At 27.9% G+C, this 23387-nt stretch overlaps 1 protein-coding gene across 1 annotated transcript; it reads left to right on the top strand.

The window, feature by feature from the left end:
* The first annotated feature begins 1686 nt into the window (after positions 1–1686).
* On the top strand, positions 1687–22493 carry LOC107451706 (DNA damage-regulated autophagy modulator protein 2). Its single transcript, XM_043043246.2, has 7 exons — positions 1687–1822; positions 9908–10044; positions 10883–10950; positions 12584–12762; positions 14016–14187; positions 17084–17172; positions 19851–22493. The coding sequence occupies exons 2-7, from the start codon at positions 9911–9913 to the stop codon at positions 20043–20045; spliced, it is 837 nt and encodes a 278-aa protein (XP_042899180.1). The 5' UTR covers positions 1687–1822; positions 9908–9910; the 3' UTR covers positions 20046–22493.
* The last annotated feature ends 894 nt before the right edge of the window (positions 22494–23387 follow it).

Raw genomic sequence — 23387 nt, forward strand, 5'->3', positions numbered from 1 at the left:
CAAAATTACGTTTTTTTAAAATTTAATTTTAGTTTTTTTTAACCAGGAATATTTCTACCAGTATGGTAATTTTATATGAGTTTTTTTCCGTGCAATAAAAAGAAATTAAAACAATTTTACAGAGCAATTTTATATTTTCCTGATATAAATAAATAAAGTTGACCGACGTCACTTTCGTGTATATCGTCCAATTGAAAGTAACCAAGGAAAGTTTGTTAACAAATTCCCATATTCAATACAAAGTCTTGTGACATTTGGTTTCACCTTGATTTTCATACCTATGTAGTGTTTAAAGGCGAGAAATAATTAGCTGCCTTTAAAGGAAAATATCAGTAGTCATGGAACATTTTCCTTGTGATTTGCTTCACATTTGATTTTGAATAAAATTACTTATTACTTAATCTTCACTCATTTGGAAAATTGATGTCATTTGTCTTAGTACGAAAAGCTGTTTTTTGTCTTTATAACTGAAATGAACTCCCTGAGAAATATTTAAAATAAGAAATATAGTCGCAAATATATTGCCTTAGAAACTCAGAAAAAATTGAATCATAGAACTGACACCGCTGTTTGCAGACATCAATTTTAACTCTTTGTTTCCAGAGAAGGAATGAATTGTCAATTTTCCGTGAATTATAATTTTTTATTATTCATTTTCTTTGTTTGAATGCAAAAAGTTAGAAAGAACCTTTCGGATAAAGAAACGTAAATATTTTAAAATTAGGTCCATAGATGTAGATGCTGGAGATATTTCATACTAAGTTTATTATTCTAAATAAAACATTGTGGCTATGAAAAACAAATCCAAATGTTTTTTATTTCTTGATTAATATTCTATTTTTTTATTTTTATTAATGACAATAAACGCATTTTCATCAATATATGTATAAAAATCGAAATCCCCATAAACAAATTTAAAAGCAAAATTTTACTGAGCTAAATTAAATAAAATTAAATAATTTGATATTGAAATAATTTGAAGATACTTTGCTATTAATGATAAACGATATTTCGAAATGCAAAAGTCTTAATATGTTTTTTTTTTGTTTTAAAAACTTTTGATTAGATGATTAAAACTTCATAAATGTATTAATTAGTACTAAAAATTATTTAGCACACATTAAAACATTAGTATCACGTTTAAAAAAAGCACATATTACCAATTTTTTCCACTGTGAATTATAAAAGTAATTTAAGAAATTAATGTATATTTTTATACTAAAATAACTTTAAACCAAATGAAAAATGATTTTTTCATTACTTAGAAAACTTAATTTAAGACAACTTAAAAACTTAACAAAAAAATACAAATTAAAATTTTGTTCAATATTTAATAAATATAGTTAATGACTTTCAAGACATCCCTTAGCTTGAGTTTTAAAACAAATTCTCTCAGTATGTTTCAAATTGCGCTTCATTCGGCTATAAGGAAAACCGCGTGTTGTAATTGTATTTGTTCATTTCATATTGTCAATAAAATATTTTTAAGTTGTTTGTTTGGTCATATTGTTCTCCTTATGCAATGACCCTGGATGAAAGATGCCATTTTCCCTCTTTCTTATTATTCACACGTTATTCGAATTAAATCACTCTCACATTTTCAAGTACTTTTCATGAGTCGTTTTTCCTTTGATGAATAATAACACAAAGTCAAGAAACCGGTCTCATGGTCATCTGACCTTCAACTTCGGTTATTCGTTCGAAAAGATATCAGCGAACAGTCAGTTAATGGCCATGTTCAAGGATCAGATGAAACAACTTTTTTTAGAGTTGGGATGTTTTAAAACATTTTACTGACGCAAAAATTATCAACACTGAAGAGGTGAGTCTTTATTCATTAAAGTAATTAATTTCGTGTAATTTTGTATTACTTTTCATTTTTAATGATCCTTTCTTTTAGCATATTGAAAGAGAAGAGATAAATTTAAGACAAATCAGATATTCTCTATTAAAAATTCAGCGTGTTTTTCTTTATTCCAATATTCTTATGTTTAAATTAAAAAGCAACAACTTAGGTTTAGAATTTAGTAAGCTAGTGAAGTTTGTATGTGCATATTTGTTTCGGTTTAGTAAGAAATATAATATACCGGTTTAAGTTCGAGTCTATTTTATTATAAGCTATAATGTTTAAAAAAATAAAATATTTTTCGTTTTTCTAAATGCAATATAAAAATTCATTTATATATTTTCTTGTTGCGTTTGGTTTAAATGCTATTCCATTATGAAATAGCAATAGTAAAAATAGCGAAAATATTTTAATGGTACATAATAGTAAAAATATTTTTACTATCATGTAATACTGACTAAATAATATTAATTGTTGAGAAATGTAACTCACTTTGAGTTTTATTTTTTAAAACACAGATCTTTTTTTTCAACAAAAATATTGTAAACAAATATTTTATATTTTATTTTTATAACCGACGTTGAACAGCGGACCCAATTTTCGGATTTACGACTGCCAATGCTCAACTCCGTAGCCTTGTAATTTTGAACAAAATCCGGAAGACAAGGGAACTCCTGGATCAAGTATTGGGAGAAATTTGCCTTCGTGGAGAACTTTTTGATGGAACTAGCCTGTATTTGCGTTACTTGGGCAGAATAACCACGAGAACCTCCCACTGTTTGCCTGACGGCAAAGGGACTCTAACCCATGATTCGTCTACCACAGAGGATATTTCACGTCCGCCCTGTGGTCGGTGCAAGCCGGATGCGGATTTGTATCAACCAGCCATCGCTGGGATTCGAATCTGGTTCACCTCATTGGAAAGCAAACGCTTTACCCCTGAGCCATCGCGGCTCAAATTAATACTTTATTTTCTTAATGCAATTATTATTATTATAATTTTTTTTTTTGAAAAATTCAATCAGAAGTATTATTCACTTACTATGTTTCGACGCAGAGAAAAATTCGTAAAGTTATGGTTTCCTTTTTTAAAATTTCCCCCCCCACAGAAGTTCTGACATTCGTGAATATTGAGACATAGTTAGTTACATAGCTTATAACTCCCTCATATAACTGTTTTCTAGTTTTTCTAAGCCGTTGGAATCCATCAACGTATTTTCAATATAATGTTTTCAACATAATACTTTTACCTTTTATGTTGTATAATAAAAATTTTATTTAAACTAATAACAAATAAAAGAGCAAAATACTACTTTAATTGAATATCATATGGTTATCCAACAACCGTTGTTATTAGAATGTTTTAATAAAACTTTCTTTACATAATTTATAAAACACATGTTATTAAATAATTTTCAACAGAACTGATCCAAATTTCAAATCTTCGTAGCTTTTTAAGCTATTGTCGGAGTTTAAAAAAAATTACAGTAAGTGAAAGAAGAAAAGTTCGTGAAATTTTCTGTATAAAAAAGAAGCACACTACTTAAGAACTATTTCACAGCCATCAAAATAAGTTTAAAAAAATGTGAAAATGCCCTTTTTATTTTCGGAAAACAAATTATTAAAAAAATTTGAAACGTTTAAAGTTCATATATTTAACAAAAAGTGGTTTTTTGTTGTTTATTTATAGTCGGTGTGGTATAAAAATTAAATTCCTGTTTTTTGAAGAAAAAAAAGGAAAATTTAAGCAAATTGATTTTAATTTAGTTAGGAAAACAGCATCCTTAATGCTAGTATTCTTGGCAATTTTACATTTTGTGAGTATTAATGTTATAAATCTGCTTACTATTTCAAAACATGCTAATTTGCCGTCCAAGCGCAATTATGATGTCGAAACAATGTCATTAAGCGTCTTACATTCATTGAATATTTTCAAAATAGAACTCGTAATTTGTATCTTTCCTGTAATTCTCCATTCAAAAATAAATGTATTGAAACAATAAGAAAAACTTACATTATTCACACTAAAAATTAATCCACAAATTATAATTGCTGCTTATTTTCTTCTAATGATTGTTTGTGTAAATTTAAACTTTGCATTTTTTAGTTTTTCTTGTTGTTATATCTCAACTATGTGCAGAGACTGCTTAACTGTTTACAAATAATAATACATATTCCAATTGTTTTTCAATAAATATTTTCCGAAATAGTGTATTTTATATAAATAAATTATGTTTTGTTTAAAATTCCAATTACTGTAATTTTTATCTAAATATTTTTACTAATTTAAGTAATTGAATGCAAAATTTAAATTTCAGTAGAGTGTTTTAATTTTTTTAAACTATTTCATAAATATTATCGCTATCTATTTTACGGATTCAAACAAAATGTAAAAAGAAATGAATAAAGGAAAATTTCAAGTATTAAAAAAATAATAAATTAAAAAAAAATTGTAATTTACATTAATTTTTTTTATACGACAGATGATTTATTTAAAATTCATGTATAATTCAGAATCATGTGTTTGTTTTGGTTTCTGTTTCTCTATCATTTTTTAAACCCAGTTTCTTGCTCTTTTCTACACACAGACTGATTTATACTGTTTTCAAGTAATGATGAAAAAACCTAATAGCTAATTTTCTTAAACTTTCCATAAATATTTTCCAAAATTATCGATTATATTATTGAAATATGCTTCTCTTTCATGATTTTATATTTGGAAATATTTTATAAATTATATTACTTAATCCATTAAGTGCAAGATTAAAAAATACGGAATTGTATACAATGATATAAAAAGATAATTTTAATTATTCTAATAACTGTTTGCCCTGAATTTCGCAGATTTAAACAAAATGTAAAAGTATAGGCAAACTGAAAGCTCTAAATAAGTCTGCAAATGTATAAGAACACTTTCAAGGAATCTATTTGTTTTTTATTTTTGTGATTTATCTGAATGTTTTCCCCTAATAGTGATTGAATTTAAACTTCACCTACCTTTTAGAGTTTATAGTTTTTGATTTCTATTTATTTTAATATTTTTTTCTTTCCTCATTTATATACAGCGAATTACCTACAAAAATTTCAAACCACCTAATTCGAAGACAGTAATAGTTGCTTAAGGATAGTGATACGAGTGTACTTACCAAATTTTTTATGCTGAACTTCAGCGACATTTGGCCGATTACTACTTTATTACATAATTTAACGTATTTAATATTTATTTCCTCTTATTTGTACTTGAAATGAATGTATATGAATCAAATATTTATGTATGAAACATAATGAAATTGCATTTAGTTAGTTAAATTTTTATGTTACCCTTGTGAGTTATGATACCCTTGTGGCTAATTCTGCGGAAAAAAAATGCTGGACATCATGTTCACTTTATATAAAATATAACTTACTATAAAATAATTTACATAAAATATAAACTTAACTTTGTTCTTTGATATTCTTCCGCCCACTAAGAAGGTTGAAACATCCTTAAAGAGGGTGTTAGTAACCAGATTGACTACCATAGATTTAGAGTCTTACAACATATTTTAATGTGGTTGATCTTTCATTTTATAGAATTTTACATTTGTTTCTTATAGTACATTTTAAACATTTAAGCAGGTGCGAGAACACTTTCACAAAAAATGTTACCGTTACAATTTACAAAAAAGGAGAAAGCCTTACATGAAATACTTGAAAAGCGATAGCTCTTATTTAGGATTAGGGGAAGTACAAAATTAAATTTGTTTTATGAATTGGTTTTCGCTTTAAATGTACGATATAATTTAAAATAATTTATTTCAGTTAATTAAATTTTCGAGGCTCCAAAATATTTATAAACTATATTGGAATAATTTTTTTAATTCCTGTATTGATAGTTTGTGGAGTTGAAACACTTCAGAAGATCGGAGGAGAAAAACAAATAATTATAGTTAAAATAAAATAAAATTTCAGGTTCGGATAAATCAATTTCTCTTTTCTAATCTGTACCGGCAAGAAGCTTAGATAAGATTTTCAGATAAAAAAATTTCAAAGAAACATTGAATTTTTAATTTAATATTCAACACAATATTTCCAAAATATTGCCTCAATTACCTTCAACACATGAAGAATTTACAGTATCCTGCACATCTCAATTTGTTTCTTGCGCACTCCAATTCCCATTACCTAATGAAAAGCCTATCTCCCATGTCCAGTTATATTTTTTCCTTACTGTTTTAAAACTATGCTAGTTGTAAATGGTAAAAAAACGTATAGTTTTGTATTAATGGTTTTATAGCCATACTAATTGTAAACGGTTTCAAAACTGTAAATTTAAAACATGCTCTTTTCTGCAAACTTTACGGTTATTCAGGTGGAAAGACTGCTGCCGATTATTTTACCATAATTTTGGAATAAAAAAAATCTAACTATCCATATGTTGCCTAGTATAGAAAATCCTTGATGGAATAAACTTTTAGAAAACACGTGTTTTATTTAAGTTGAAAATATAAAGCCATGCATGAAAAATAACAATAATTAGAAGAAGAAAAAAAGAATTATTTTCTTCACGATTTCGTAATCTTGATAAATATCAATTTTGTGATTGTTTACTTTTCTTTCGCTCCGTAAAAAAAGAACGGGTATTTATCTAGTTAAGTTATTAGGTTGATATTCGTGCCTTAAATCCGCAATTGTGTGTTCGTCGTGTTATGGGTTACAGTAAAGTAAAACATGTTGAAGGTTAGACAATTAACTAATACGTTTTTATAATATATTCACGGGGAAAAATATAAAATTAATATTGAGGAAATGTTCAAGTGCGTTCTTCAAATGTGTCTAGTTTCACAAGGACATAAACAGAAATATACTTTCGCTTTTCCTTAAAGAATTTAAATAAATCTTTCATGTGTCATTAAGAGTTTTGAGGTTTTTTTTAATAAATAAATACATTTCAATCATAAAAAAATTAAATTATTTCGAGGTTATTTTATTTTAAAGGAAATAAATTGCGACGCTGATATTCCACTAAAAATATTTTTTCATACTTTTTTCATAATTTTGTAATAATTTAGGTCAGAATAAATAATTAATATTATATTTAGCATTTTAATAATTTATGGTGATGAAATAGGACATGAAAGACCAGCGGCGTTTCTGCGTTAAAAGTAAAATCTTCCAAACACTGCTGAATTCCCAACAAATTTTTTTTTGAAATTTGCACTTACTAGTAGTTATTTAGATTTAAAAGAAACAATTATTCGTTTAAAAATTTCTCCAATCAACAAATTCAGTTCTTAATAAATTTTTGAATATGAATAAAGAAATCAAACTATTTTTTTTTTGGATTTTATATTTCGGTAGAAATATAATTCTGATATTCCAACAGCTTTTTTGAATAACAATAAGAGAGTTTTTTTTATAATTAAAATATACCAAAGTGAAATTTGGCTTGCAATTAGAGTGTCAGAAAAAATAACGGAGTCACCGGTGAGATAAGCACTTTCACCAAATAATTCAATAATTAATATATAAAATTTAATTGATTGAATGATATATTTCTCATTGATTTAATCCTAATTGATATTTCAAATAATGTGTAGAATGAATAATTATTTGTTGTAAAAATACTTGATTGAAAATCCGTTTTGTAAATAAAAACGAATTAGATTCCAGAAATTTGTAAAATATAATTGCAAAAGTACTTTTGCATTTTATTACAAATTATAAATCGCCTATAATATGTTGCAGATGCTATTATGATGCGCAAGCACTGTTCACAAATAAAAATTAGAGTTATTAGGAATACGAAGCTATTATTAGACAATTTCTGATTAACAAATAGCAATCGGACTCAAACGGGTCCTTCTTAATTGTTCCACAAACACAATTATTCAAAAACCGTAAGGAAAATGCTCAGTTACTTAATATAGTGCCTAAATTTTGTCATTTTACGCAAAATTTCATTCTTTAAGAACGTATGTTGTTGCCAGTGTAGGATGTCTGGTATTCCATAGTATTTCTATTCATTGCAAGGAATGCCTGAAATTTAGTGGCAAAATTTTAAACGATTAATCTTTCAGATAGTGCTTAGGCGGTCGGCAAAATTACTAATCACCAATTGACAAAGGGTAAAACGCACAAATATAATATATAATTATACGCACGCATAATATATATCTTTCGCACATTACCTAGATATTCTATAGAAAGACGAATGCTCTTTAGGGAGTCGTGGTGGCTCAGGGGATAGAGCATTCGCCTTCTGATGAGATGAACCGGGTTCGAATCCTAGAGAGGGCTGGTAGATTCGAATTCCACACCCGGCATGCACCGACCACAGTGCTGACGAAAAATATCTTCAGTGGTAGACGGATCATGGGTTAGACTCCCCTCTTTGTCGGGTTAATCATGGAGGTTTTCGTGGTTTTTCACTCCATGCAACTTCAATACGTGTGAGTTCCATCAAAAAGTCCTTTACGAAGGTCCCAATACTTGATCCAGGAGTTCGCTTGTCTTCTGGATTGGGTTCGAAATAAAAAGGCTACGGAGTTCATTAGTAGTCGTAAGCCCAAAATTGGGTCGGCTCTTCAACGACGGTTATGAAATAAAAATAAAATGTTCTTCAGGCAAAGTATGGTACATGAGATTTATTACATTAGTCTAATCATCGTATGAAGCATTAACTTAGGTATTCCATTCCGCAAGGAGAAATATATACTGGTAAAGTAACCGTGCTTGTATGGTAATGACATAATTTATAAAAACAACAACCTAATTTTGGTAATAAAATCAATATATATGGTGTGTAAACCATTGGTAATTTTCCGTTCGTCTGGTAACGGTATACCGGACATTCTAGTTTTCTGGTTTTCAAAAACATAGTTCTCTATTGTAATACATTTATTAAAAATATGAAACTGGAAAGGAAATTTGTTGTTGCTGTTACTTATCTCCAAAGGTCAGACGGTGTCAGACCAGTTCCATAAATCCGTTGACGGGTTTAATGTAATGAGTAAAATGTCGGAAACAAGGGGAGGAGAGGTGTAAATTTCTTCCCGAAGAAGTCCCAAACAGCTTAAAATATGTTCAGTTGAAGCCTGATATTGGTGGCATTTTGGGAAAAGACGGTAGGATTTTATACCCTGAGAAAAAGTAAGACATTTTAGATGTCCACTGGAAAGGCGTGAAAGGCAAGCATTGGTTTTTCTGTCGCATGGAAGAATCAACGACTGTTCCGGCTAGCCCTATACCAATCATGAGTGGGAGGCATCGGCTAAATCCTCCTATTTAAGTTTTTCATCTGAGAAAAAAGTTCTAGGTAGGTAAGTTCATCAGATGCGGAAGTCTGCAACAGTCCTTTGATAGACAGTCTGCCTTCTCCTTACCAAATAAATATCCACATGGGATGGCATTGACTTTAAATGAATATCATGCGAAAGTGAGATGCACTTCAACCTGTGAAGGATAGATATACTTGTCTTATCACCAATATAGATCCGTTTATTAAGATGTTCCATTGAACTTTGGCTATCAGCCAGAATTCCGAAATTTTCATAATCCCTCAAAATAGCTTCAATTCCCGTATCCACTGTTAGTAAGGAAAGGAAATTTAACCAAATAAATTGTTGTTGTTTTTTAATTATTAACTATTTTAACTAAATTTAACTATTTTGACAAAATTGCCAAATCTGGCTAGATTTACTGCTAAACGGCTTACATTATAGTTAATTTAATAAAAAATCACAAATGAAGCGCTTAGGTAAAAATTACCTTACCTTTTGGCGTATTCCCATACAACCAGAGACGCGGTAAATTTTACCTTTTCCTGGTAGTTTCAACATGCGTTTTTTTTCTTTGTCTATACAATGACTTGCAAACTATACTATAATTCTCATGTTAAATACCTTACCTGAAAACGAAATAAGCAATAAAGTGGCGGTAACAAATATATATAAATAAAAAGTCGAATTATCTATTAGTATTTTACTAGTGCCATATTTTTCCTCGAAAAAAATATGAAATATGATGAGATTTTTATCTCTTATTAATGCTGGATATACTTAATAATGCTTATTGTTTCAGAAAATGACTGCTATAGTGTTAGAAAAAGCGAGGGTATTGCCACTGTTAATGGCACTCTGCATTTTGCTTGGAGTCGGAGCACCATATCTCATAACAGTTATATCGGGAAAAGTTGAAATGTTCCTACCATATATCAGGTGATATGCCTTCTATAAGTAAAAACTTAATGATTTCATCTGATAAAAATATTTTTAAATTTTTTTCGTTCCTTTATTTTTTTAATCCATATATTATTTTTGTTCAAAGATAATAAATAAATATCTTGGCAAATCCGTGGCTAAAAATCTTCTAAATACTATCTAAAAAAGATTTTTTTTCTTTAAAAATGAAATAATTTTTTTGCCTTTAACTTCTCTAAGTCATCAATATTGAAATTTTATAATTAAATTCAACATTATGAGCAAATTCAACATCATGAGCTACAAAATTCTCCGTATGCGCTTTGAATTATCCAGGATAATATGATTTCCTTGTGCACATCCAGTTTTGGATCAATCCAAGGTAACTAACAAGTGAAACGCACTTTTGTGCTTCAGTAATAACGCGTCAAAGAACATCTATTTACTCTTCTATTTTCATATTTTGTAATCTGGCAAACTTTTATATACTTAATAGTATGCGAAACCTTAGCTCTGTTTATGTTTAAATTATCTACAGCCATTTCAGAAAGGATCAAAAATAAATCTAATTCGTAATTGAGTTTTTATTTTTATGAAAATAAAAAAAAAAGTTATTCTAAATAAATTCTAAGCGTTATTCTAAAAGTTATTCTAAATAATTCTACTCTATTAACATTATTACTTAAGACAAGTTAACGAAATAAATAATTACTGTAATGTTGCTGCGAATAAAAAGAGAAATACCCGAGTTTATGATGGTTATGATAAGAGAGATATACATACTAATTATTTCTATTTTAATTATCTTATTTTATCTGTAATTATTATTTTGTTCCAATTCAATTTTCTTATACAGTCACACTTCTGCATTTCCACCACAGTCGGCACTTATGAGCATTTTCGCAGCAATAGGAACATTTTTTGGTAAGTAATGTGCCAGTACTGAAAGTTATTATTATTTTTTAACATTTACATATGTTCTAAAATATTCTTGGTGGCATTTTATAGCTTGTTAAGGTTCTGACAAGTGCAAAAATATGATTTTGGGCAAAAAGTTTGGAATTGAGTTTATTATAAATTTAGAATTCCTGCACTCTTATCTTTTTAAAGAATATTAAATTTTGCTTGTACTCCAATTTTTTAAAAAGTTATGGCAGTTTTGTAAAAGGTGATAACAGTGGATGGACTAATGAGTTTAACTTTTTAAATGCACTCTTATCTTGAAATCTGTCTTTTTCAGATTTTACACCACCTTAAACATGATAAAACATGTTGTTTTTAAAATAATTTTCTACTATTTTTCGTGAGTGTTTATTATTATAGCACACATGTTTTGAACAAAATATTAAGAGAAAAATGTAGAATTTCATATTTTATGTATGCTTTTCCGCGAAGAGAAGGGCAAAAACTTTTAAAAATTTGCTTTTTTAAGTACATTGATCCTTAAATCAGTAGTATATGCACTTGTTTTTAAGATAATAGTTAAAAACATAGTTGATAGCCTTCTAAACAAAATCCTCAGAAGATTCTTCCTTTTACAGTGTTTAGCGTATATGCAAACAAAGCCTTATTTTTACGTAAGAATGAGCATTTATTAAAAAATAGCAATAATAATATTTTTTGCCAGTTTTATAGGTTTTTAAACATAATAAAACAAATAAACTAGTGCTTAAAAATTTGATGTCAATGTATAAAATTAAAAGGTTTCAAAACTAGTCGGATACCTTAAAGGTATTAAATTAGCTTTTAAGCCTAAAGTAGAAAAAAAAACTGATGTATCTTACAAGATTGATACGATAAATTATTTGAAATCTTAAAATGAAACCATTTTTTTTAACCATAAATATCAGATAGTTTTGAATAAAATAATTGTTTGCAGAGGAGTGTGAGAAACTTCTCTAGTTTACAGCCACATTTCATACGTTCTCGGAAAAACTGGCTTAACATTAAACCTTAATATCGCTATGTTAAATCATGCTACAGAGAAACATTTGCCGTAGGCTTAACGAGGACTTATAGTTTATTTTATAACCTGCGTTGAACAGTCAACCCAATTCTGAGTTTAAAACTATCAATGCTCAAATCCGTAGCCTTGTAATTTCGAAATCAACCCAAAAAATAAGGGAACTCCCAGAACAGCATTGAGACAAATTAGAATCTTCATGAAGTTAGAGCTTTTTGATGGAACTAACCCGCGTTTGCTTTAATGGAGAGGAAAACCACGGAAACATCTAATGGCTAGCCATACGGCTAATTTATGATACTGAGGATAGTTTACGTCAGTACTGTAGTTGGTGTGAGCCAGGTAAAGAATTCGTATCAACTAGCCACTGCTGTGATTATAACCTGGGTCACCTCTTTGGGAGACAAGTGCTCTATAACCTGAGCCAAAATCAAGTTGAACCATAATATCGCTAAAGTTTTATAAGTTCGATATGCTTTAATTTAGTACCATATTAAAGTTAGCAGCAAAAATTGAACTATATATTGGTTCAACAGCGCTCTAAAATTTAATGACTTTCTTTTAATTTCATTCATAAGATTTTTATTTCTTTAGCTGTCCCCACTTTCCTACTTCGTTATGTGGCTATACACCAAAAAAGAAGGCGCCTGGAACCAAAGAAGATTCAAGTTTTAAATACTATTGCTGTTTTCATAGGATGCCTAGCGAATTTAGCAATGTTATTTTCTAGTCATTACCCTATTGGTTACATAACACACCACATTGACGATTGGGTAAGTTACTCTTTTGTGAAATCATCATATTAATATTGTTGAAAATTTTTCATTTAATACTATACACTGTTAGAAATTTCTCGAAAAAAAATGCTTAAATGATTATTTTTTATTTGCAATTTTACCATATTCAGCCAAAACTGTCAAATTACCATACCAAAAAACTACTAACAGTAAGAAAAATCATTTATTGCCTTAATCATTAAAAATAAATTCAAATATAAAGGAATAATTTATTTTTCATCTTCTTTATATTAATAACAATTCTTTAATGATAGTTTCTGAATTTTCAGTAAACTTAATAGTTTAGTTTCAAAGGTTTCAATTAAGAAAATTTTTCTTTAAATCAGAAATGTCTTAATTAATTTCAAACTTTAATATTTTAGCCTTAAACACTTTCTAGATTTAACGAATATTAGATGTTGAAATATTAAGATAGCTTATTATTAGAAAGTTTCTCGACTATCTTTAAATTTAAAAGTACAAAATAATAAAAAATTGTCAAGAATTATTATTGTTAATATTTGCTCACAATTATAATTAGATTTACGAGTTTTATTAGATCAAGTGCCCCAGATTCCCAGATTCATAACTTAAATAGCCTTGTGATGATTAGTTTATTTTCAACAGAAAAAAAGATCATAAAAATTTTCCGTATTTCTGTCTGTATGGGAACACTTTAGTAATTTTAAAGAAAGAACTTAGGTAATGATTTCGGGAAAATTAACAATGGAATATGGTTTTATAATGCGTGATAAAAAGTAAATAAAGTAGTAAAATTTTCGTAATTTTATCATGATATCTTAGGAATATAGAATAAAAATATTTAATTGGTACTAAGAATAATTAAGAATTAATAAGAATAATAATTAAGAATTAATAAGAAATATAATTTTGAAAGCTAGAATTTTATTAGAAACAGTTACAATATGAACGTAAAAATTTCCAAATAGATGGTTTAAATACCGTATATTTAAATTTTTATCACTAGAATAATGGTTTATTTTACCAAAAATTTCATTACCGTGCAGTATGGTAATTTTACTAGAATTTTTTTTCTCGAGTAAGTAGCTTCTAAAACAATGAAAATTGCATTTTATTATCGCAAAACGTATCAGTTTTGTCGAAAGTTTTTCAATATGCACAGGTTATTTTGTTTTATGGATTTGGAAAAGGTCATTCTGGCAAAGGTTAAACTGGTTTAGGCTTAAATGAAACGATTTTTATTTAATGCAATATTAATTTACATTTAGATGGGGTCTGTTTTTATCCCTCATTTCTCCTGCACGGCTATCCTGGTCACATCCTACACATTTTATGTGTTGATACAAGCCTACCTAACATATGTGCAACGGAAGAAGACCACAAAGAATGTATTCTTTCATGCGACGCTCGCCATGTGCGTCGTTATAACATGCTGGACATGTATCCTTTCTTAAATAATATTGATTATTTTTCAGCAATTTCATCCGAACTATATTTTAAATTTATTAAAAATGACCAATATTATGAAATTTATAATGTAGAACGCAAGTAGATAATAACGAATGTGTTCTGTTTGCGAAAGTAGATTTTTTCTCTTACCATTTCTTAAAGTTAGTCACAAATTTCGGTAACAGATGGCGCTGCTAACACAAAACTATTGAAAAAGGTTTTCAAAATGACTATAATTTGCTGCAAAAATATGGAGCAGCGTAAGGATGAAATCATCAGACAGCTTGCAAATATTTAAGCTAGATTGAACCGAAATGTGACAAAAAAACATTGTTTCATAGTTTCTAACTACGCCTTCCGTTGAAGAACTTTGTAACTAATTTTCAAAGTTTAGAGAATAAATTTAAGCTTGTTTCTTAAGCAGGGTGTAACCTATTTCATGTTTCTATCACTCTACATTTCTTAATTTTCTTTAAAATTCATCTCTTATTTTAAGCATGACACATGGCAAAAACTTTAACATAATATACAATGAATTTTTATCGAATGTAAAAACAAGCATGTGTTAAGATTAATATATATTGCTGAATATTTGATATTATATCCTAAATACAAAACTCTTTGATATAATTACTTAAATACAACTTGTATTAAGCAGATATATCATGGTCGTAAAACGATAGTTTTGAATAATTAATAATTTTAAAAACAACTGTAATATTTCGCTGACTGAAATAAAATTAAGAAACATTTTTACAATAAAAATTGCGTTTTGACGAAAGACATATATAAATAATTCTTGCCTGAACATTTTTTGATTGAAATGAGTCACAAAATGTTGTATTCATAAAATGTTAAGACTTAAAGTAAAATACACCCCTTTAAAATAGCAATCATACTTAAAACTATGGTAAATTACAAAACGAAACTTCAAAATTCATTCATCTCAGAAATGATTTTACTAAAATATTTGTTGAAGACAAATCATTTGATTAGTAACTAAATGTACACATAATTTTTCTTTTGGGTACTCGAAATTCAAACCAAAAGAGGCATACGCTCCATTAAAAAAATTTGAAAGAAGTAGAATTATTGAGATAATTGATGCTGAAATAATATTTACTGTGATTACATGGCATATTCGTAGAACAAAACCATTAAAAAGATATTTTAAGCAAGGAATACAAATAAATGAGTTGCCCGGATAATAAATAAACAAGTAAAAAAAAAAGTTGAAAATTACACACGTTTAGTCATTTTTTGTGTTTTTTTCCGTTTTGTTTTATGTTTATTTTTTAACCATACATAGCGCGTTATTTACATACGAGTAAACCTAACGTGGTTTAACATTTGGAAAAAAAAGCACAGTATTGCACATTGTTGGAACCTTGTGCTTAAATTTAAATTTCAAAAACGCCTCCCCCTTCCTTCATATAAGCTCATTATGATTCCATTCATCTAGCATTTTCCCATCCCTGTGATATAAGCTAATTATGATGTTCTGAAATGCTGATTCCCTCTCTAGCGACATGAGTTTCTGCTTTCTCAATTGCGTTTAGAAATGCTTCTCCTCATTTCGTCACTCGGCTACCACGGTTTTTCTGGTTTTGTTTTTCACTTTTACTCTATTTATCATTAAATCGTTGGCAGTTTTGTGTTTTTTTAAATATGCTTTGTCTTCTTCAGTCAATGTAGGTAAGTACTGAGAATAGTTGCCTGTCATTAAGACCATGTAATATGTTGACTTTTTAATTTTTACCAAGGTAATTTTTAAAGTAAAAACCGTTTTGTAATAAATCTAGACAAACTTTATTTATGAACATTAATTGTATCACAAACTGATATATGAACATTTATTCACTTTTCATCATAGTCAGCATTAACATTTAAGTCGAGGCATTTGGATCCCCTCATCAAAGAAATCTGCCGCCTCACCGTTAAAGCAGTTAGTAATACTTTCTTTTAACATCTCATTTTCTAAGCGTTTCCTAACAAGAACATTTTCAAGTTTTGGAAACCGATGCAAATCTGATGGATCTAAGTCAGGGCTGTATGGTGGATGATATAGTATTTCCCATTCATGACAGTTGGCCATCTAGATCTTTCTTTATCGTGAATATTTTGTTCTTCTTTCACTAAAATAATATTCACCATTTACGCATATTTCCATCATTCATTACACCTTTGCCATAAACTTCAACAAGCTACGGCTGAATTTCAGCAGAACGAATTTTTTTGCATTTAAGAACCGAATGACTGAACGTACTTCACAAACTGTGGGATTATTGATTGACATGGTTACGAACGAAGCAGTACAATGCATTTTTGGTGACTTAGTACCACTTAATGTGAAGTAGATTCATTCTTTAATATGATGAAAATGGCATAACACATTAGCAACATGAATTTAAAAAAGAAAAAAAGAAAAAGAGACAGTACGTTTTCAAATAGCGCTATAGAAAATTTTAGTTTCATACAATTTACGTAAAAAAAAGTTCGTGCTTCATGAATGATACTAAATTGGAAATAAATTGGTTCATCAACCAAACAAAAGCATACACATAGTATTAAATATTAATAAGATAGGTTTCATATCCAGTTGAAGAGCTGATTTCGAAGCATTATTTTCCTAATGATTGCTATTGTTCGTAGACGCATGCTAATGCTAATGTTAATATAATAAATAAGTTTCTTTAATACACTAAGTATTGCACGTAGAAAACAAATAGATACGTGTTTCAGAACAATAAAATTCATAATATTAAAACTTATACATTAACGAAAGTAAATCATTACTTTCAATACTAGTATGTTGCTAACTTACTATTTTCTGATGAATTAATTTGTCTTGTTCAAATTAATTAGATAATCTTAACTTTTTCTTAAGCTTGCCTACCATTTTATGCAGCTATGCGAGAAATGAGTCCTCGTATTGTAAATCAAGATACTGGAGAAATTAACCTTGACTCAAAGGAGGTAAGATTTTTTTAAAAAACAATAAAACAACTAAATTATTTAGTTGCAATAAAAAACCCACCGTTGGTAAAAATTATAGTAATTGTTAGAAGAGGGAAACTTATATTATTTAAAAAAATGGATAAACATTTTTTAAAATTCTGAAGTAAACGAAATGAGCAAAGATTTACTTTATGTTCTTTAATCCACAAATAGAATTCATTTAAAAATGTATAACGCACATCATTTTGAAAATGTTTGAAATAATTAACAACAACGTGAAAATATTGTTTTCACTTCATGCTGGTAAATCATCAACAATGTAAAAAATACCCTGGTCAAATTACGGTAAANTTATGTTCTTTAATCCACAAATAGAATTCATTTAAAAATGTATAATGCACATCATTTTGAAAATGTTTGAAATAATTAACAACGTGAAAATATTGTTTTCACTTCATGCTGGTAAATCATCAACAATGTAAAAAATACCCTGGTTAAATTACGGTAAAAATTATCGACTCTTCGGTTTCCGTTTTTTTTATACCATATAAACCATTTTTACTGGAACCTTGTACTTCGTAATCCATTTTTGCTGGAACTCGTGCATTGTTTTAAATTTTTGCCGGAATATATTACAAAACAAAAAAAAATTGATACATCGTAATTTTTATAATAATAATTACGTAAAACTACTGAATCACTCTAATTAAATAATTATTACCGTAAAAATTGCAGTATAATATTTTGTATGAAAAATTAACTTTACAGTAAAATGGATTTTACGGATGATGCATACTATATACCGTCGGTTACTATATACCGTAATTTGATAAGGATTTCCATACAGTCTAGATGATTTCGACTCAGGAAACTGTTTTGCTGTGCTATCTTTATATATTACTATATTCAAAAAATATGTTTTCAACTGAATGGAGTAATAAAGTATTTGAATTTGATATTTTAATTAGTGTTGGAATTTAGTTACATGGAATTAAGATTGAAAGATGGAATCATTTAAAGGCGTTGATAAGAGTAAAAAATCTTGTTAGCGACTTTCTGTGATTTATTAAAATTTCCTCCAGATTTTTCTAAATTAAATGTTACAATGTGAGTGTTTTTAGAATTTAGGAAAAAAAATGAAATAATTCAAAACTTGTATATCTTCAGCATATTTCGAAAGTTATAAACATATGCAAAATAAAGAAAAACATTCATACAATATGATAATTTTTCCTGAAATGTTTTTTCCATGCACTTTTATTTAATCTAATTTGTTTAATACTTTTATTTTTTTCATCTGTTTTTATTTGAACTAATTGTTCAAGAGTAAATAATGCTCACGCGCCGTCAGTGCACGCGTTGCCATGGTGATCTCTGCTATTTGATAATTTTTTGAACTCCTTTTTTTTCATTTTAAGTTCATTAAGCAGTGATATTTTTGGAGAGTTTGCTCTTGAATTGTGGGATCTGAGAGATCCTATAAATATCACACTGAAATGTAGATAAAGAGATTCTCATCCAATGAACGACGTTTTCCTTGTTGAATAAAGAATCAGAAATCTAGTCTACAGTTCAGAATTTTTTTTCAGCTTATTCATCTTAATCATCCAGTTTACAGTTCAGATCTGACTTTTCGACTATATACACTTCCGGCTTTACTCTGTGAATTATCGAAATGACTTTACGTTTGGATAACTTCTACAAATCCTCACCAATTATTTTTAAAATATTCAAGTGACAAACAAATATCTATTCTGATCTAAACTCCTCTGGTGTCTTATACAAATTTGTTGCTGAGAAAAAATTAGCAAGTATTGATACTATTATAATTGTACTTTGTGAAATTATTTAAATTTGAAGACCTATGCAATTAACTCAATATGCGTGAATCAATCAATTGCTTATGATTTTGGCTTTTGAAATGATTTTGGTAAAATTAACAATAAAATATTTTTTTTGTAATATGCGAAAAAATTGTTAAATGTGTTAAAGTTTGGGTTATTTCATCATGATATTTCAGAGCATGGCATAAAGAGCATTTATTCAGTAAAATTTACTTTTCATTTATGTATTTATACTAAATGTGTGACAATAAGAAATAAAAGTTACCAAATAAATGATATAAATACCGCATGTGCATGTTTCGGTAATAATATAAGTTTCCCTCTTCATTTTACTAGAAATGTCATTGCCATTTAGTAACGTAATTTTATCAGAATTTTTTCCTCGGTGTAATATATGCTTGGTGTAATATATGATTTAAGTATACTTCGTCTCACTTTTACTTGACAAGCGACCACCATAACTTATTAATGTACCACGAGAAATTGTGCCATTTTATACTTTAGGCTATTTTATACGTTCGTGCCATTCTATACTATAGGCTTTTTTTAACTTTAAAACAGCTAAATGGTTACAAAGTTTTTAATGGATTTCATAAAATATGAACATTTTATTTATGAAATATATGATAATAGTTTTTCTGTGTTAAATTACTTCTAAGTAAAGCGGAGACGTTAAAACGAAACTATGTCATTGACAATTTGACTTTGGTTAAGACAAGCCACACATGACAGTTTCCATGACAACGCTGTGATCACGTCGTTATACCTTTTACATCGCTGTCAAGTTACGGTAGAACGAAGTATAATACTGTCTTATCTTTTAATGACTCTTTTTTATTTTTTTTTATTCAGTATAGTTTCTATTACATCATCAGTTCCTTATCTCAGTGGGCTTTCACTTTCTTCAGCGTTCTTTTCATTGCTACATTTTACAGGGACTTTAAGCACATGAAGCTCACAATAAGAGTGAAGCAGAAACAAATTACAAAGATGCACTTGGACAGCGTCCATAGACGCAACGGAAATGAAGAAATTACGAAAATGTGAAATGAATCCGATATAGAGGATAGAAGATATTCAAATGTACTCAGGAACTGCAACTTTTCAGGAATATTTCATGAATGATTCTTGCAGATATTTTATGTGATTAAAAATAGCCTATAATGATCAAGATTGAGTTCTTGAATTAAGACCTTTTATTTGAAGGAATAAAAATTTAAAGACTGAACCAATGTATTATGTAAGATAGATTATTCTTGTACAAAATGTAGGTCTCAAGTTTAACTGCATGCTATTTTTTCCAAACAATGGTCGAATCATGTTATAATTTTTTTCTATTAAATTTTCAGTACACTGAGAAAAATTCCGGATCAAATTCCTTTAAAAAGAACTGGCATTGATTGTGCCGGTACTTTTTTACCGTAAAGTCTATTTTTACCTGAAAATGTTACGGCGGATGTTACATGTTATCTTTTACAGTAATAATTACAGTAAAATCATTGAATCACTCTAACTAAAAAAATATTACTGTAAAAATTATTTAATAATATTTTACTGCAAAAATGGATGTAATGGTAAAATGGATTTTACTGGAAAATGAATTTTAAAGATAATTCCCCCAAAGTGCCTGTACTTTATACAGTAATTTAATTCCGAGTCTTTTACAATGTACCAGTATAACCACATTTGCTTGCTAATAGCAATATTTCAACCACAGCTTTTGTCTGCAAATTTTATAAGAAAATGCAAAAACATAATAAAAATATTTTTCTTTGACTGTTACAAATCGCATATTGAAATTATCATGCATATTGAAAATTCTAGGTTATTATTATTTAATTACTGTACTATTCGATAATCTCTATGGGAAGTACAATATAACAATTTTGAATTTTGATTGTGTCTTTTTTTATCACCTCTGTAAGAGTTGAAAATAAAGCTGCTGTATACAAAAAAAAACCTTTATGTACAGTTACAAAATAATCAAAATAGTTTTTTGACCACTATTTTTGTTTATGTATTGAGCAGATATTTTTCATGTATAATCATTAAATATTGGACTCTCAAAAGAATCGACAAATATTGTATTTCTTATGAACTTTTATTGCATTCATCACTATGACCGCATTGCTCTTGTATAACAATTTAACTCAAAGTTTCTGCGTGGTACCAAAGTTTCTTATACACGAATTTGTAAGTTACCAAAATATTGTGTAACCAATTTTACAGCTGATATCTTAATCCCCTTGGTTATCAAAAACTACAGTAGCTCTTCTACAAACTAAATGAAAACTATAAAATTTTTGGGGGAAATTTAAATGAATTAATTATAATTGTATTGAATTTATGTTTTATGTTGCACAGTTTGACAGTAGTTCAGGCACTGAGTTTTGTTAATGTTCTGTGTGATGTTCTATGTAATGTTCTATTAGTGTTTTGTCACTGGCCCTGGCTTTCAGTCCGCCCAGCTTCACATCGGTATGTGCCAGCTTGATTGAAGAAAAAGGTGATCTCTATACAATACTGATGCCAGTATCCCGTTGGTCACGAATTTGTGGAGATCTAATTGGCATGATTCTTCAGGCTCACAATAGTCTGTTGAGATATTGCTTTGATTTGTTTTATGCATATAAGTTTAATTTTTCTCGCTATTTGATGTTTAATTGGGCAGAAATTTTCATTCAGTTTAATTCCGCTTCCAATTAACAGAGAAATAAATTGTGAAACTATGAAGTATTTTTTTTAAATGCTCAAAATTAATTGTAAAATTTGTTAAAAATTTTAAATGTACTTTATCGAGTTTTTGTAAGTTATATTTTTCTGTATTTTACGATTACTTTATTATATTCTGATGGGTATTATACTTAAAATACTACTATGTTTTCAAGTATATTATTTCTTACTTTTGTAAACAAAGCTAATGGATATTATTTTGTTTCATATTTACAAACCATTTGATATATTCAAAGCTTTTTTTACCTGTTTTGTGTTAGGTACTACTTTAAAATGAAGGTTTGGTCTTACTTATGTTTGTGTTTTGCAGTTATACAATGAACTGTAATTTAGAATTCTTCTTTGTTGTTTCTACACAATATTCTTTCTTTTAATTTAAAATAGGTATTATTATGATATTATAGGTATTTTCTTAAAAATGATTTTGTTATTTATATACTACTTAACATGCATATTGTTGTTTATTTTTACCTCATAACTGATTCATGTTAAATTTTTGTGTCTTGTATTTTATTATGAATATTATTTTGCAGTAGCTTACTGTATTAAATGAGATAGTATTATTTATTTAAATCTTGAATCATATTTCTAATGCAAATTATTTTTTTCAAATAATCGATTCTCATGAATTAACTTTTTAAGTTATGGGTATTGTCTTTAGTAATATGTCTGTCATTTGCTCAGATAACTATGTTAGTTTTGTTATTTGTGTGTGTCCTTGTTTTTTAGAAATAAAATATTCTGTTTTTGTTCTTTGAATAATCTAAGAAGTCTTATTTAAAAATACTAAATTATCAATATGCACAAAAATATTTAATTAAATAGGTACAACAGCATTTAATTAAATGTGCACAACAAAGTATGACTTTATAAGCATGCAACTTAAATTCAAATACCATGTTTTAAACAATAAAAAAATTTTAATTTCTTAACTTGATTGATCTTAGTGTGATCTCTTATCCCGAAACAATTTGAAATGAACAACGTTAGTAGTTTTATGGCTAATGAACGACAGCGAGCAGATGATGAGCTTCCTAGTGTTTTAATTAGTATAAAAATTGTTAATTGCTATCATATTTTAAAAATTATTCAATCATTTTTAATTTAACTTTACAATTAAAACTATAATAAGAACACGTATTGGCTAAACTCCATAGAAACTAAAATAGTTTATTTCATATTGACCCTTGGACACTAAATTTTAATAAATATGTTTCTTATACTTTTTTCATTATTTTGTATTATTTTAGCTTAAAATAAGAGCAAAATATTATATTTAGTATTTTAATAGTTTATGGTTATGAAATGCAACATGACACATATTTGTCTTTTTCTACATGTGTTGTTTAGTAAGGTAAAATCTTCCAAACACGGCTCACTTACAAACATATATTTGTTTTCTTCAAATATGTACTTATTTGCAGTTATTTGCAGACTTAGAAACAGTTATTGCCAATTGAAATTTCATCAATTAATGAAATCAATTGTTGGAAATTTTTTTGAATGTAAACGAAAAAAAATTTTTCAACTACTTTTTTTATTTTATATTTTAGTACAAATATAATTCTGATAACCAATCTAACAAATTTTTAAGTAATTATAAGATTGTTATTCATAATTAAAAAATATCAAAATATAATTTTACTTGAAATTTTA

The sequence above is a fragment of the Parasteatoda tepidariorum genome, chromosome 7 (genome assembly GCF_043381705.1).
Source record: "Parasteatoda tepidariorum isolate YZ-2023 chromosome 7, CAS_Ptep_4.0, whole genome shotgun sequence".
NCBI lineage: Eukaryota > Metazoa > Arthropoda > Arachnida > Araneae > Theridiidae > Parasteatoda > Parasteatoda tepidariorum.